The sequence below is a fragment of the Trichoplusia ni genome, chromosome 15 (assembly GCF_003590095.1).
Source record: "Trichoplusia ni isolate ovarian cell line Hi5 chromosome 15, tn1, whole genome shotgun sequence".
NCBI lineage: Eukaryota > Metazoa > Arthropoda > Insecta > Lepidoptera > Noctuidae > Trichoplusia > Trichoplusia ni.
Window position 1 is genome coordinate 4,407,206 of NC_039492.1, and position 13,161 is coordinate 4,420,366.

Sequence of the window (13,161 nt, forward strand, 5' to 3'; positions counted from 1 at the left end):
CTGTTTAACTAAATGTTATAAAATTATTACTATAAATTATATAAATATTAAAAAAAATATTGGATATGAATTATTGGTACAAAAACGAGTGACTTATAAAGTACAAAAATTATGTGTTAATAGCCGCATTAGATAACAAAAAAATGCGTCACAAATGCAAGCATTTTTTTTAATTCTCGTTTAGTCTACACTCTACAGATAGCTATAACATGCAGTATGGATTCACTAATATCCATTACTAGCTGTTGCCCGCGACTTTGTCTTCGTGGGTAGAAGATATAAGTTATGATTTATACCTGCCCTGTTTTTTTTTCACATTTTCCATTGTATCTTCGCTCCTATTAGTCGCAGCGTGATGGTTTATCGATAAATGGCCTATTCAACACAAAAATAATTTTTCAATTTGGACCAGTTCCTGAGATTTGCGCGTTCAAACAAACAAACTCTTCAGCTTTATATATTAGTATAGATAAAATCTGAAAGGTTACAATTGTTTTAAAATACAGTGCTAAGCACACTACAAGAAGCTAATAAAAAACCCTATCTTTTATACAGTGAAATCTAGTCTCAAACTAAACTGAGTTACGGGTTGGAGTGTAGCCTTAGGGGCACTATGGAGCGAGGACTTAGAAAATTTTCAATTGTTTTTTTTTTTCGCAAAATTGAGTTTTTCTTTGCATTTTCATTTTCGCCATGGCTTTAGGAACCAATTAACCTCTGAGAACCATGGGTCTACGATGCACCGTTTTCGAGATATGAGCCTTCGAATTTTTTAATGTTTTCATAAAATGGGCTATAACTCGAAAAAGGTAGCTCGGATGAAAAACTTTTCGGGAAAGAAACTGTTGCTAGGATCGTCAAGCATGCGTTGATACCAAAAAACTAGCAAAAAAACGGGGGAAAAAAAACCACCTAAAAATTTTCTAAGTGGTCGACAATCTTCAGTTTGCGTATCGTTGGGGGCGCTGGACATAGAAAATTTTCGATCAAAAAAAAAAATTACGTAAATCCCTCGATTTCTTTGCAGTATACGATTAATCATGTCCATAGAAACCAATTAACCTCAGAGAAGTTTTTCATCCGAGCTACCTTTTTCGAGTTATAGATCATTTTATGAAAACATATAAAAAATTCGAAGGCCCATATCTCGAAAACGGTGCATCGTAGACCCATGGTTCTCTGAGGTTAATTGGTTTCTATGGACATGATTAATCGTATACTGCAAAGAAATCGAGGGATTTACGTAATTTTTTTTTTTGATCGAAAATTTTCTATGTCCAGCGCCCCCAACGATACGCAAACTGAAGATTGTCGACCACTTAGAAAATTTTTAGGTGGTTTTTTTTCCCCCGTTTTTTTGCTAGTTTTTTGGTATCAACGCATGCTTGACGATCCTAGCAACAGTTTCTTTCCCGAAAAGTTTTTCATCCGAGCTACCTTTTTCGAGTTATAGCCCATTTTATGAAAACATTAAAAAATTCGAAGGCTCATATCTCGAAAACGGTGCATCGTAGACCCATGGTTCTCAGAGGTTAATTGGTTCCTAAAGCCATGGCGAAAATGAAAATGCAAAAAAAAAGAAATGAAAAAAAAATCTCGAAATTTTCTAAGTCCAAAAAATTTTTTTTTAACATTTTTTTTTTTTTTGTTTTCTTTGCCGCTCATAGTGCCCCTAAGCATATACTCCAACTCCTACACTCCGCCCCTAAGATGACCCACTGACCGAGTTACGTTTACATAATTTAAGCTTTATATTATACATACATAAGACATAATATAAGCTACATATTATAAGTTCAGGACAAATTATAAACATAATTATTTATAATTACACTAAATATAAATAAATGACACCCAGAAGAAATGATCGTCCTCATCACATAACAATTGTCCTGGATGGGAATCGGCCCACGACCTAAGATAAAGCGGTCTGGGCCACTAACCACTAGACCAGTAGGCCAATCAAATCTTTAGAGCTTGATCTAAAATGCTGTAATTGCCTATCTACACGCTTATACCAAGCCTATGTAAGTTCAAGAGTGTGGGTAGGACGTCTGGCTTGGCTTAAACGGCAAGTAACGAATCCTTTGGTTGGCGTCTGAGATGCGTTCCGAGGTAGGTAAGTAGGTAATGAAAGGATGAATAGCAGTGCAACAACACGATATGTTTTTATATTAGAAATAAAATGCTATTATCGCAAATATGTTCCAAAAGCTGGAGTTTAGACTAAAAGGGATGGGTATATTGTGGTATACATAACACCATTCTGAATCATGGTCCTTCAAAGTTGGGTGGTCAAGGACTTTAATAATTGAAACTTTTTGAATCATCCGTTGTTACACTACCCAAAAATGGCGATCCAGTTAAATTATAAAGACCTAAAAGTCGTTATTGCAGTGACACACAATGAGCGGCTGAGAAGATCGTGGTTCACTGCGTTACTGCTTGACAGCACGGACAGCTGAAGGGCAGAAAGAGAAAGTGCTTGTGCCATGGAGGTTTCTGATCTTCTCTTGTTTTTAAGTAATCTATTAAGTGGAGTAATGTCAAGCCTGAATTCGCTGACAGACTGTTAGCAGCTCTTTCTAGTCTAGTACCACCCTGAATCAGTGTGTTCTAATACCCCTCTTGGCTATACTTCATGATTATCCTTAGTCTTCCTTACACTGATTCCAATATCTTCAAAGAAACACTAATGGATCGACTTAAATGTTAAATGTTCTATGCAATGTTGTAAACAACATTTTTTGTGAGTGAAATTTATTATTTATTAGCTGTTTCCCGTGGTTTCACCCGCGAAGTATATTTTCTTTACCGCAATTTTTCCATATTTTCTCGCGGTTTAAACCTTCCCTGGACTGTTACGAATATTTCAAGAATAAAATAAGCCAAATCGGTTCAGCGGTTCTCGAGTTTTACCGCGACTAACTAACAGCAATTCATTTTTATAAATAGGTAAGAAGAGGATGGAAGATAAATTTTGCGGTACATTCGGCTGTTGTCTCATTGGTGCGTTGCGCTTTTTCTATAGTATATTTTGCTATTTCCTGCGCGGCTATGCCAGAAGCCTTGTTAGTCGTATATATTTTGCATTTCTTCACCAGCCCGTTAAAATCGAGGTTCTCTTTGGAGTAGTTAGACTGATGTAATTTACTATAAGCTAATTGTATAAAAAATTAATAATAATTTGAGAACACTTATAAGTTCTTCTCACGACATCCGACTCACATATTTTTGTTAGTAACTTGTATTTTCATATGGCAAAAACTCGCACTAGAATTGGTTTACGGAGCAACAGACAGACATGCGTAGTAAAGACTTCGCCTTCTAAGGGTAGGGGTGAAAAAAAATAATGAAACAAACAAGTGTACTTCACACATATATTTACAAAATACATTTATTTCTCAAAATATACTTTTAGTGTAGAACAAATATGGTTAATTCATTTATTCATATCATTACTACGTCTGTAAAATTAAAACATGACGAAATATTACGAATTTCCTAACATCGATCAATGTTTAAGACTATGTACAGACAGAATTATTGACTTATATAATTATGACTACATTGTATGCACCCAAAGAACGTAAACAGAGTCTGTTTTTTTTATTAACTAAGTAGGTAGTTAATTAAAAAACGTAACTACTCTGTGGGAACATCTTCAACGGGTTTTCCCTCAGCATGGGAATTTCTCTCAGGCTCATTTCCGTCTGCCCACTTCCCGTCATACTCTTTTCTATCCACAAATCTTTCTTCAAATTCTCCCTCACTACGATGACCATCACGTTCAGAGTAACGAGAGTAGCTACAAATAAAAAAAACGGTAACTAAAACCTGACTTTAAAAAATGGGTAAAATTAAAATAACAAAAAAATGAACAAAAGTGATAAAAAAAGTTAAAAAATAAATATAAACCTAATTTAATCCTTATTTCATAGTCTAACACGAACCAATCATGTTTTTTACGTTCGAGAAATATTTTTTTATCGATTCATATATTATAAGCCCTTAATGTACGAACCTATCCCTGTCTTTTTCACGTTTATCAGGACTGTGTGATCTGGATCGTCGTGGTCTTTCAGGGCTTCGCGATCTGGAGAACCGACCGCCTCTGCGATCTTTGAATTCGCGGTAACCTCCCCTGAAAACAAAAGCATTTGTATGTAGTGCGTGTATCGAGCTTATGCGTCTGTCTGATGATGACGTCTGCGTAATATTTCTGAGTGCGCTCTAACCGGAAGGGTCGTCCACGGCCACCGCCACCGCGGCGAGGCCTGAAGGGGCGGCCGCCGCGAGAGCGGTTGTCGCGCCACTCCTGCTGGAAGCGGCGCCCGTCGTCGCGGCGGAAGTCGCCCCCGCCGCGGCCGCGGCCTCTCCCGCCGCTGTACGTGTGGAAGCGCGGCCGGTAGTACGTGCCGCGCTCGAAGCCGCCGCGCCCGCGCCAGTTGCCGCGCCGGACGAAGCGACGGAACCTGCAGCAGACGCCAGGTGGTAAGTAGGTTTAAGAGGACCACCTTTAGGAAGTGGAATTGTCTTGAGCTGGTACTGTACCTGGAGCCCGAGCGCGAACGGGACCTGCTGCGCGAGTAGTAGGAGCGACTGGCGTCAGAGCGGGAGCGGGAGCGAGGCGAGCCCGAGCGTCGGCGACGGGAGGCTACCGAGCCGCTGGCGCTGGACGCCGAGCGAGAGCGGGAGCGGGATCGAGATCGGTACTTGCGTGGTCGGGACCTGGTTTTACGCATTTACAAAATTGCTTAATTAATATAGATCCAAACTATGTAGAAAGTTTGGGCTCCATTAGCAAATTTACTTCACCTGCTCCTGGAGCGTTTGGCTCTTCTATCATCTTCAGAAGAGTTGGAAGATCGCCTTCTCGGAGAAGGCGGCGAGCGAGGTCGTCGTCCCGAAGGTGAAGGGGGCTTGATGCGGGTCACGAACTGCTCAGGCCGCCCGTCGCCCACCGACACCGGTGTCTCGCCTTCCTGCGCCAAGCGGAACGAGCCAAACTTGTCCAAAACTATGTTTCCTTTACGAACCTGACACATTAGATTATGAACAGAGCATTAGTTCGGTAAAAGTAATCTGTTGGGTATACGTTCAACACGATTACCGCAATATATTATTTTCATCCAAGTCAAGGCGTTTCTGAGGACCGATTGCAGTCTCAGAAAGGTGGGTAGCAGGTAACCTGTCGCGGACTCACGGGGTGCGAGGGCTCGGTCCCGGGCGGGTCGGGCTCGCGCTTGTTGGGCGGCGGCGCGCTCGGCAGCGGCGGCGGCTCCTTCATGGCCATCGCACGACGCACTGATACATTCTTGTCACCGTTGGATGGTGATGGCTAAACATAAAATATATCGTTATAGTTAATGATACTTTCAAAATCAATATCGAAAAGCGCAAAGCCGCGGGCGAATGCTTGAATAAATTTAAGTTTCAACTTATACTTACTTTTGAATTGCTATGCGATTCATCGGAACTGTCTTCAAATGCATAATGTTCTTTGTAACCTTTTGGCACAGATGTCTCCTTTTTCTTAACTCTGTAATTGGTTAAATGTCAACATATTATTCTGATCATCCCCAGCCTTGCGCAGTGTACATTCCTAAATTTATAGTGATGGTGATTTCTGAATGCAATTAGGGTTTAATTTATAAGAGCTCAATTTTCGAAACGTATTTTCTCTGCACACAATAAAATAATAAATTAGGAATAGTGGAGACGAGAAATTATTGGCTAATTTGATATATCCTACAGGACATAAAATACGAAGAAAAGTTAGGCATCGAGAGACAAAGTAAAGTGATGGTGTCAGCGGTAATGGCGGTATTGGCGGTATTGGCGGTAACGGCGGCTACGGGCTACGGGCGAGGGCGGGCACTAACGCATCCTTGACGGCGCTCATGGACATCTTCCACTTGGGCTTCTCGAGCGGCGGCGGCGGCGCCTGGTCGCCGGGGCTGAGCGAGCCGCGCCCGTCGCGCTTGTGCAGGACCTCCTTCTCGACCATTACGTGGTACGCGCTCAGCTTGGACTCCAGCTCCTCGAGCCCGTGCATATCGTCTAGCATCCTGATGAACACCCACACATTATTATACATGCATGCTCGGCACAACACAGAGTTCAGTTTTTAGAAGTCAGTTTTTAAATATTTTTCAATATAAAAAGTGAAACACCAAGACTATTTTCATTTAACTTTTACAATAGGGCTAAAATTCATAAATTGTTACCTCTTATCCTGTTTTTTTTCATATTCACCGTCAGTACTGTGATCTCTCTTTTTGCTTTTTAACTCTCTCCTACAATAAAAACATTTTATGTTAAATGAAAATTCTTCACATATGACTTGGATGGTGTAATATATCAGAATTGATTATATTGATGGCATGTATGTGTGTAACGGGGTGTGCGTGCTTTCACCACCGTACGGTAGATAAAAGACAAAATTTAGATTAATTTGCAAAGTTATTTATATCATGTCATTCTCATAATACAGATGACATTTTCAAAATTCTCGTCAAATAGTCAAATATACCTATTATAAGTACACATACCTGATGGCTTCTCTAAGTTTCTTTTCTCCGATGGCATCCAAGTCGCGTAAATTATACTCGTTCGCGGCGGAGCGCGCGAGTTTAGCTTTCCTCTTCTCTTCTTTTTCCAGTTCCTTACGCTTCTTTTTCGAGTCTTTTTTCTTTTTTCTAAAATATAAAACGAACGTTTCTTACCTGATACATGACTTTGCCATTACAAACTGTGTGAAGTCCATGTAAATAAATGACACAAAATTGCGAGTAAAATTTAGAAGGTACTGACTTGTCTTTCTTCTTCTTTTTCTTCTTATCCCTATCAGCGCCCGGCTGTGGCTGCTGGCCCAACTCCTGCATCTTACGATTGCGTTTGTACTGCGCAGTTTCCTCCAGATAATTGCGCACTTTCTCTTCGTAATCAGAATCTTCTTTGGTCATCTCTAGGAATTTCCGTACCTGACGAATTTTATATTTGTTTTAGGACTGAAATTTTTGTACTTTTGTTGAAGCAGAAAAATACGTACCTTCATTTCGTAATCGATATCTGCTTGCGATCGCTGCGGTTCAGGGTTGATATGTTCTACTGGCGGTGGCGGGGCTTGGTATCCGTAAGGGTGATTGAATTGCGAGTTGTGTGTCCTTGTGCCGGCTTCAGGTGCCGCCATCATCTCCATTCGCTTGCTGAGCGGAGACAATGATCGTTGCCGCTTGTTACTCGAACGTGAACGTCTCTTCTTTTTGCGGTTCGGGCCTTCGGAACCTGTGGCAATAAAAACATTGTCTGAATTTTGATTACAACGTAACGAACGTAACAAAATCAATGAACATTATATTCCAAAGCTCATAAACTTTTGTCACATTTTAAAATTTTGTTGTATCAATATGGATAAGTTACTAATTACCACTGGAGTCAGTCGATGAGGATGAAGATTCAGATGATGAGCTGGATGTTGAAAAGTCACTAGATGACGATGAGGAGCTGCTGGACCGTTTCTTCTTACCCTTGCCGCGCTTCTTCTTTTTCTTCTTGTCCTTCTTTTCAGTAAGATTCAACAACTGTTTCAAGGTTTCTTTCATCTCATAAGACTTCGCTCCCGTCAATCCGGGTAGCAGCAATTCAGCTGGTTCAATTAAAGGTTTGACAGTCAATGTCTTACTCTTCAAAAAGTCGAGAGAGTTTTGCGCTTCTTCATGGAATGGAATTACTGCCAGACAATCTTCATATGCTTTTTGTGCTTCGGTAATTTTATTTTCATCTTCATAACTGCGACCTAACGCGACCAAAGTCTCTCCGAGGTACTTTCTGGCATTGGCATGATTGGGATTGATTTTCAATGATGTTTCAAAATCTTCTATAGCTTTTTTAAATGTCCCGCTATTAGCATAGAGAGCTCCTCTCGCTACTAGCCCTTCAAGGTTCCTGGGGTCAATGCTCAGAGCTTTATTTAGGCACTGGAACGCTTCTGAATGTCTTCCTGCTTTGAAGTGTTCAATTCCCTCAGCAACAGAGCGGAAAGCCCACTTGCTGGCTTGTGCTTGACGGAGTTCGTCCGCGTATTCTGAAGGCGGAAATCCTCCTCTGCAACCAATATATTTACCAGTTAGTTTTCGATTTCCTAAATAGACATGTAATTGGTCATCGAACTTATAAATCACACCTTAAAGTTGAAAAATTGGTGCAGTGTATGTTGGCGATGCCGAGTTGTTCGGAAAGATATTGAATGCAGTTGGGGTTATTGAAGCCTGGACTCTTCTCCAAAATGGCTTCATAATTCTCTCCTTTCATATCCACCGTTTTTCTGCGAAAAGTTACATAGTTATTAACAGATTCCATTGAGGTTGTATTGGATACACAGATTGAAATTACATTTCTTCGTTGTAAAATAAGTTATTGCATGAGTGGTTTCAATCATTTTATTCCTAGGGTTTGCTTAGTGTCACACATACATTTATCCTCACCTGTGCCAATGAAGCTGTTCAAAAAATGTTATGTTACTTGAATTTTATCTCTTTCACACATAAATATAACATCATAGATTAGGTGATGCTGCCTCGACAATGTGACATTAATATTACCGGGACATTTGCTACAGTCACAACTTAAGGCAGGTGTGACACACGGCTCTTGAAAATCCTCGCTATACCTAGAAAAGAACACCCTAAAATAATAGAGGGAGCAGCGTATGCCCACCGGTTGTGGACGCTACGTCTGATACAACGATGCGAACGGCCGCGCTATCTTGTGAACTATTGAGTCATCTCGGAGAGCTGCACATCAGCTAAATTGATAATCGCCGGGAGCAAGTCCATTTTATTAGAATAATAAATAACTCCAACATCCAATAAATGCTCATTATAAAAGTCCAATCAATACGTCTCAGATAATGCTGGAATGTTAAACATTAGCTTAAACACAAAATAATATGCTATGCATTTTAAGATTGAAGTGACCCGAGTATAAAGTTTGTACTAACCTTTTCCATTTTGTGTAAAAAAACAAAAGATGTGTAAATAATTTTGTACATTTGATAATATCCTCAACTCAAGATAATGTGCGGGATTCTCGTCGTACATTTATACATTACAGAAACATCCTTGACAATCCAAATGTTTGGTCACATATCTAACTTTGTAGAATACCATTCTTATTAAAAATTATATAAGGCGCTGAACAGTGTGATTCTGTATAAAGAAGTGATATATTGTCACATGAAATAAATATGATCTGATAAATAAATAAATATGGAGTATATGATGTAGTTTTGGAGTCTTCAGTAGAATATTTGAAAAAAAAAAAATATTATTCTATACACAAATTATTATGCCAAGTAATTTATAGCTAGATGACATCAAATAATAGGAATTGTTGTTTTTTTGCTGCAGTTTGAGCTGTCATCTCTGCATAGGGTCTATCAAATCATAAAGTACAATTTCTTTGTTTAATTATTCCTACTTTCGTGGCTTATTCATTGGTTCACTGATTGGAGGTTATCAAACAGTAAACTTTGAATAAATATGGTAACATTGTTGCTGACAATTATTTTATTTGCACATACTTGTAGAGGAGAGGAAATTCATCACTGCTGAGTAGTCCGAGAGGTGGATTAGGTGGAGGGTCATCTGGTTTCTGCATAACTCCCTTCATGCCGAACACCATTTTGTCAGTATCAGGGATAACTTTTAACACTTCACAGCATACAGTGTCATTCACGAGGTAGTTTCTTAAGCCAGTTTTCTTGTCAACAGCTGGTATGATATTTGCAACTGGTAAAAATGCCTGAAAATATTATCCATTGTTGGCAACAATCCTTGTATCGCAGGGGGTTCACAAGCATTTAAGTCACATGCACAAAGATACCCAAACTCAGATCAAGCATTTGTGGACTAGCTTTGTGGTGTAGCTTTGCCTTGTATAGAAATTTAACGGGAGATGATAACTTAAACACTTGAATTTCATTACATACTAGCTTTTGTATATACCTCAGTTCTGCAAGTTTTTATTAAGTATTCATCACATTATATTTAGTGTACCTTCACATTGAGATCAGCTACATATCGCGAAGTAGGTCCTACTGTGCATAGAACCTTCAGCATCATACCAGATGCAGATTTATTGATAACTGCTCCTATGATCAATTGACCCGTTTCCAGATTCTAGAAAAAGTTGTAGAAATAATCAAACTTCTTTGAAAAAACATATGCACTATGGAGGATGACAGACATTTGTATACTTGTCTCACAAGACATTGAAATTGTTAACATAAAGGTAGTGACGGGTATTTTAGATAACAAGATGTATTAGAGGAAGGATTGGGTTGATGTGGATGGAATTTAGTAGCCAACCAAAACCAATAGTGTCTTTTGTCATAATAAAGCATATACTCTTACTAACTTTTTAACGTTTTAAGTTGGTGAACTAAATAAATAAATAAAAAAACTTATGTACATTCAGGTCATTATATACTTACATCAAAGAAATGTCTTAACCTTGCCGTTTTGTCAACATTTAAGAATGTTTCAAATGGTGGCATCAATGCAAATAGATCTGGAACAAAATTTTATATGGAAACACACCTTAGTTATCATAGAACTATGAATTAAAGAACATTTGTTGTTATTATTTAAATCGCTCGCAGCAACAGCGACTCAATATTAGAAAAAAGTTGCAAGACTTACTGTCTTCAGGCACAACCTGTTCAGTAACGAGACTGGACGGCGATGGTTTCTCTTCCGCTACATAGGTGTCAAACAATGCACCAGCCTCCTTTGCTATAAACTGGTGAAGCTTCAGACGCTTGCCGCGATCCTGAAACGTCAGCTGCTTATGCCTAGATTGGTATACAGCGAAGTCTAGGGAATTCAATACGCCTATTTTAGATAAATCTTCTTCTCCTCTTTCCAATTCCCACGTCTTTTGTAGTTGCTGGCCATGATAGTTTATTGATTGCGTCACTAAGGACGCGTCAAGAGTTGGATCCATCATGCAATTCTACAACAAACAATAAAAAATCAGTAATTACATATTTAGTATGGAATCAATTAATTTTCGGACAAACAAACGCCGTCATGGATTGCAAAAAATACAACCGTTCGTTAAGCCCCACTTCAGTTATACCTATACCTGTTTAACTGCGTATCCATATATTTAAAAAAATTTCATGATGTAAACGAACAATCAAGCAGATAAAATTAAAATAAACACAGTTTAGAGTATTTCATTAATAATTAAACATCCCCTGATAAAAGCATTTGACTTCATCCGTCAGCCAGCCGTCAAAAGTCAATTTCAAAGCATTTGATTTTTTTTCATTTGTTTAAGATTTTTAGGTTTGTGCCTTTTTAGACATGTGAAATACTCTGTTAATTAAAGAGTTATGTAAGGATATTTGCTTCACTGACCTAGTATTTGTGTTATGTGTATTTGCACGCAATACGTTTTGTTAGATTCAGCTCACAATTTTTTTAATGCATTGTGGTGTCATGCTCCTCAGTGTTGGGTCGGCAATGTCGGCCAGTTTGGCTTGATTTGTTATTCATCACGGATTTTAATACTTGTTTCGCGGGGGGTTTCATAAACATTTAGGTCAAATCTATAAATACACAAAAACTTAGGACAACAATTCGTGAATCAACACATCGCGCATAGTGGGTTTAGCGTTGTGACCTCAACGACCCTACTATCCGTGCAATATAAAATATAAATTAAATAAACTTAAAAACAGATTTAATATTTATTAAATGTTTAGATGTTCCTTATTTAACATCCAATAAAAGTACGTACTGCTACCTGACCATCCCTTACACGAAATGACGATTGAATAACAAAATTACTGCAATTTTAATAATAATCTGTATAAAATCCCATCCTTAGAAGAGAATGCTTCTCCTGTATTACCTGATTGCCTCAGAGAGAGGGTAATATTTTCAAGTCTATGTTTGTAAGTTTCTTGCTCATGTCCACGGTCCTAGAGCCAAAACGGCGGGATGTTTTTCGTCATTAGGGGTTGTGATATTTCGTTAAAATGCTAGTAGTGGTACTGGCTACAGGTATTCATTTTCAAAAGGACAACCAGAAAATAAGGGTTAGTTACTTATTATAGTATACGATAAAGACTATTTTCGTTTTTATCAGCAAATAAAAGTCTTTTTTTTTGGCTTCTTACAGTTGGCTGATTTGATTGATCTGATTTACCTACGGTTGTAACTAATATTTACAAAGTGCACAAATATGAGGTAGAGCACAGTATTGATTTCAGGAGCCAATTTGCAGAAGACGATTAGCCAAATCGGTTCAGCCGTTCTCGAGTTTTAGGGACACTAAGGAATAACAATATATTTTTTACATAAACGAAGAATTAGATTTATTGTTGATGCATTAGCGGTAAATGACTATAATAGCCTTCAAAGCCAGACATAAAAGTAAGTTGAAACAAAATTTAATTTAATCATCAACGAAATCATTTATGTAGGTATATTAGGAACTTACCAAATTATGTCTTCATTAACTGATGTTCCGCGCAAATGAGTACCTAGCTGCGCTCCGCGGTGATATGTTGCAAAAATAAATGTGTATTAATCATAATATAATATAAGTTTTTAGCTAATTCCATGCCAAATTACACTAACATTAGTCGCCGTAGGCGGTAGCCGTTTGAGGTTGAAATAGTAACAAACATACTCTCTTTATAATATTAGTATCTAAGGGTGGCTGAGTATTAAATGCGAAATCATAGCAGTAGGGCAAAGGGTAGTTGTTGCGTAGGTATTAAAAAGAGGTCTTCATAATTAGGGAAATTCAAACTTAGTATTTGCAGATCATTATTTTAGCAAATATCTACTGTTTATGTCAAATCATATTTTTTTTTCAATGAAAAAAAATACCGGTTAACTGCGAGTCGGATTCGTGACGCTAGGGGTCCGTATAAAAAGACTGAAACAAGGATAATTGGAGAAAATTGAATCATCATCAATTTAGAAACATATCATCTGAGAATTCAAACGATCTCAATATTACGACTCATGAGATACAGCCTGGTGACAGACGCCGTAGAATTAGGGTTCGTACCTTAGGATACGGAATCTTATAAACGACGTTTTTATACATCGATTTAAATTACCTCAAACATTTATT

General features: G+C 38.4%; 1 protein-coding gene across 2 annotated transcripts; it reads right to left on the reverse strand.

Moving 5' to 3' along the window:
- Nucleotides 1-3,427: 3,427 nt before the first annotated feature.
- Nucleotides 3,428-11,316, reverse strand: LOC113501475 (tetratricopeptide repeat protein 14 homolog). 2 transcript variants are annotated; one of them, XM_026882636.1, is made up of 19 exons: nucleotides 11,152-11,316; nucleotides 10,707-11,019; nucleotides 10,499-10,575; nucleotides 10,062-10,184; nucleotides 9,587-9,807; nucleotides 8,189-8,329; nucleotides 7,433-8,109; nucleotides 7,055-7,290; nucleotides 6,817-6,986; nucleotides 6,555-6,701; nucleotides 6,231-6,299; nucleotides 5,886-6,071; nucleotides 5,452-5,542; nucleotides 5,207-5,341; nucleotides 4,819-4,985; nucleotides 4,555-4,731; nucleotides 4,239-4,475; nucleotides 4,025-4,144; nucleotides 3,428-3,808 (listed from the first exon to the last, which is right to left on the reverse strand). In XM_026882636.1, exons 2-19 carry the CDS (start codon nucleotides 11,011-11,013, stop codon nucleotides 3,646-3,648), a joined length of 3,444 nt encoding a protein of 1,147 aa, XP_026738437.1. In that variant the 5' UTR covers nucleotides 11,014-11,019; nucleotides 11,152-11,316; the 3' UTR covers nucleotides 3,428-3,645. The 2 variants fall into 2 exon arrangements, with proteins under 2 accessions (XP_026738437.1, XP_026738436.1); XM_026882635.1 differs by having other exon boundaries at nucleotides 3,429-3,808; nucleotides 4,819-5,039.
- Between the last annotated feature and the right edge of the window lie 1,845 nt (nucleotides 11,317-13,161).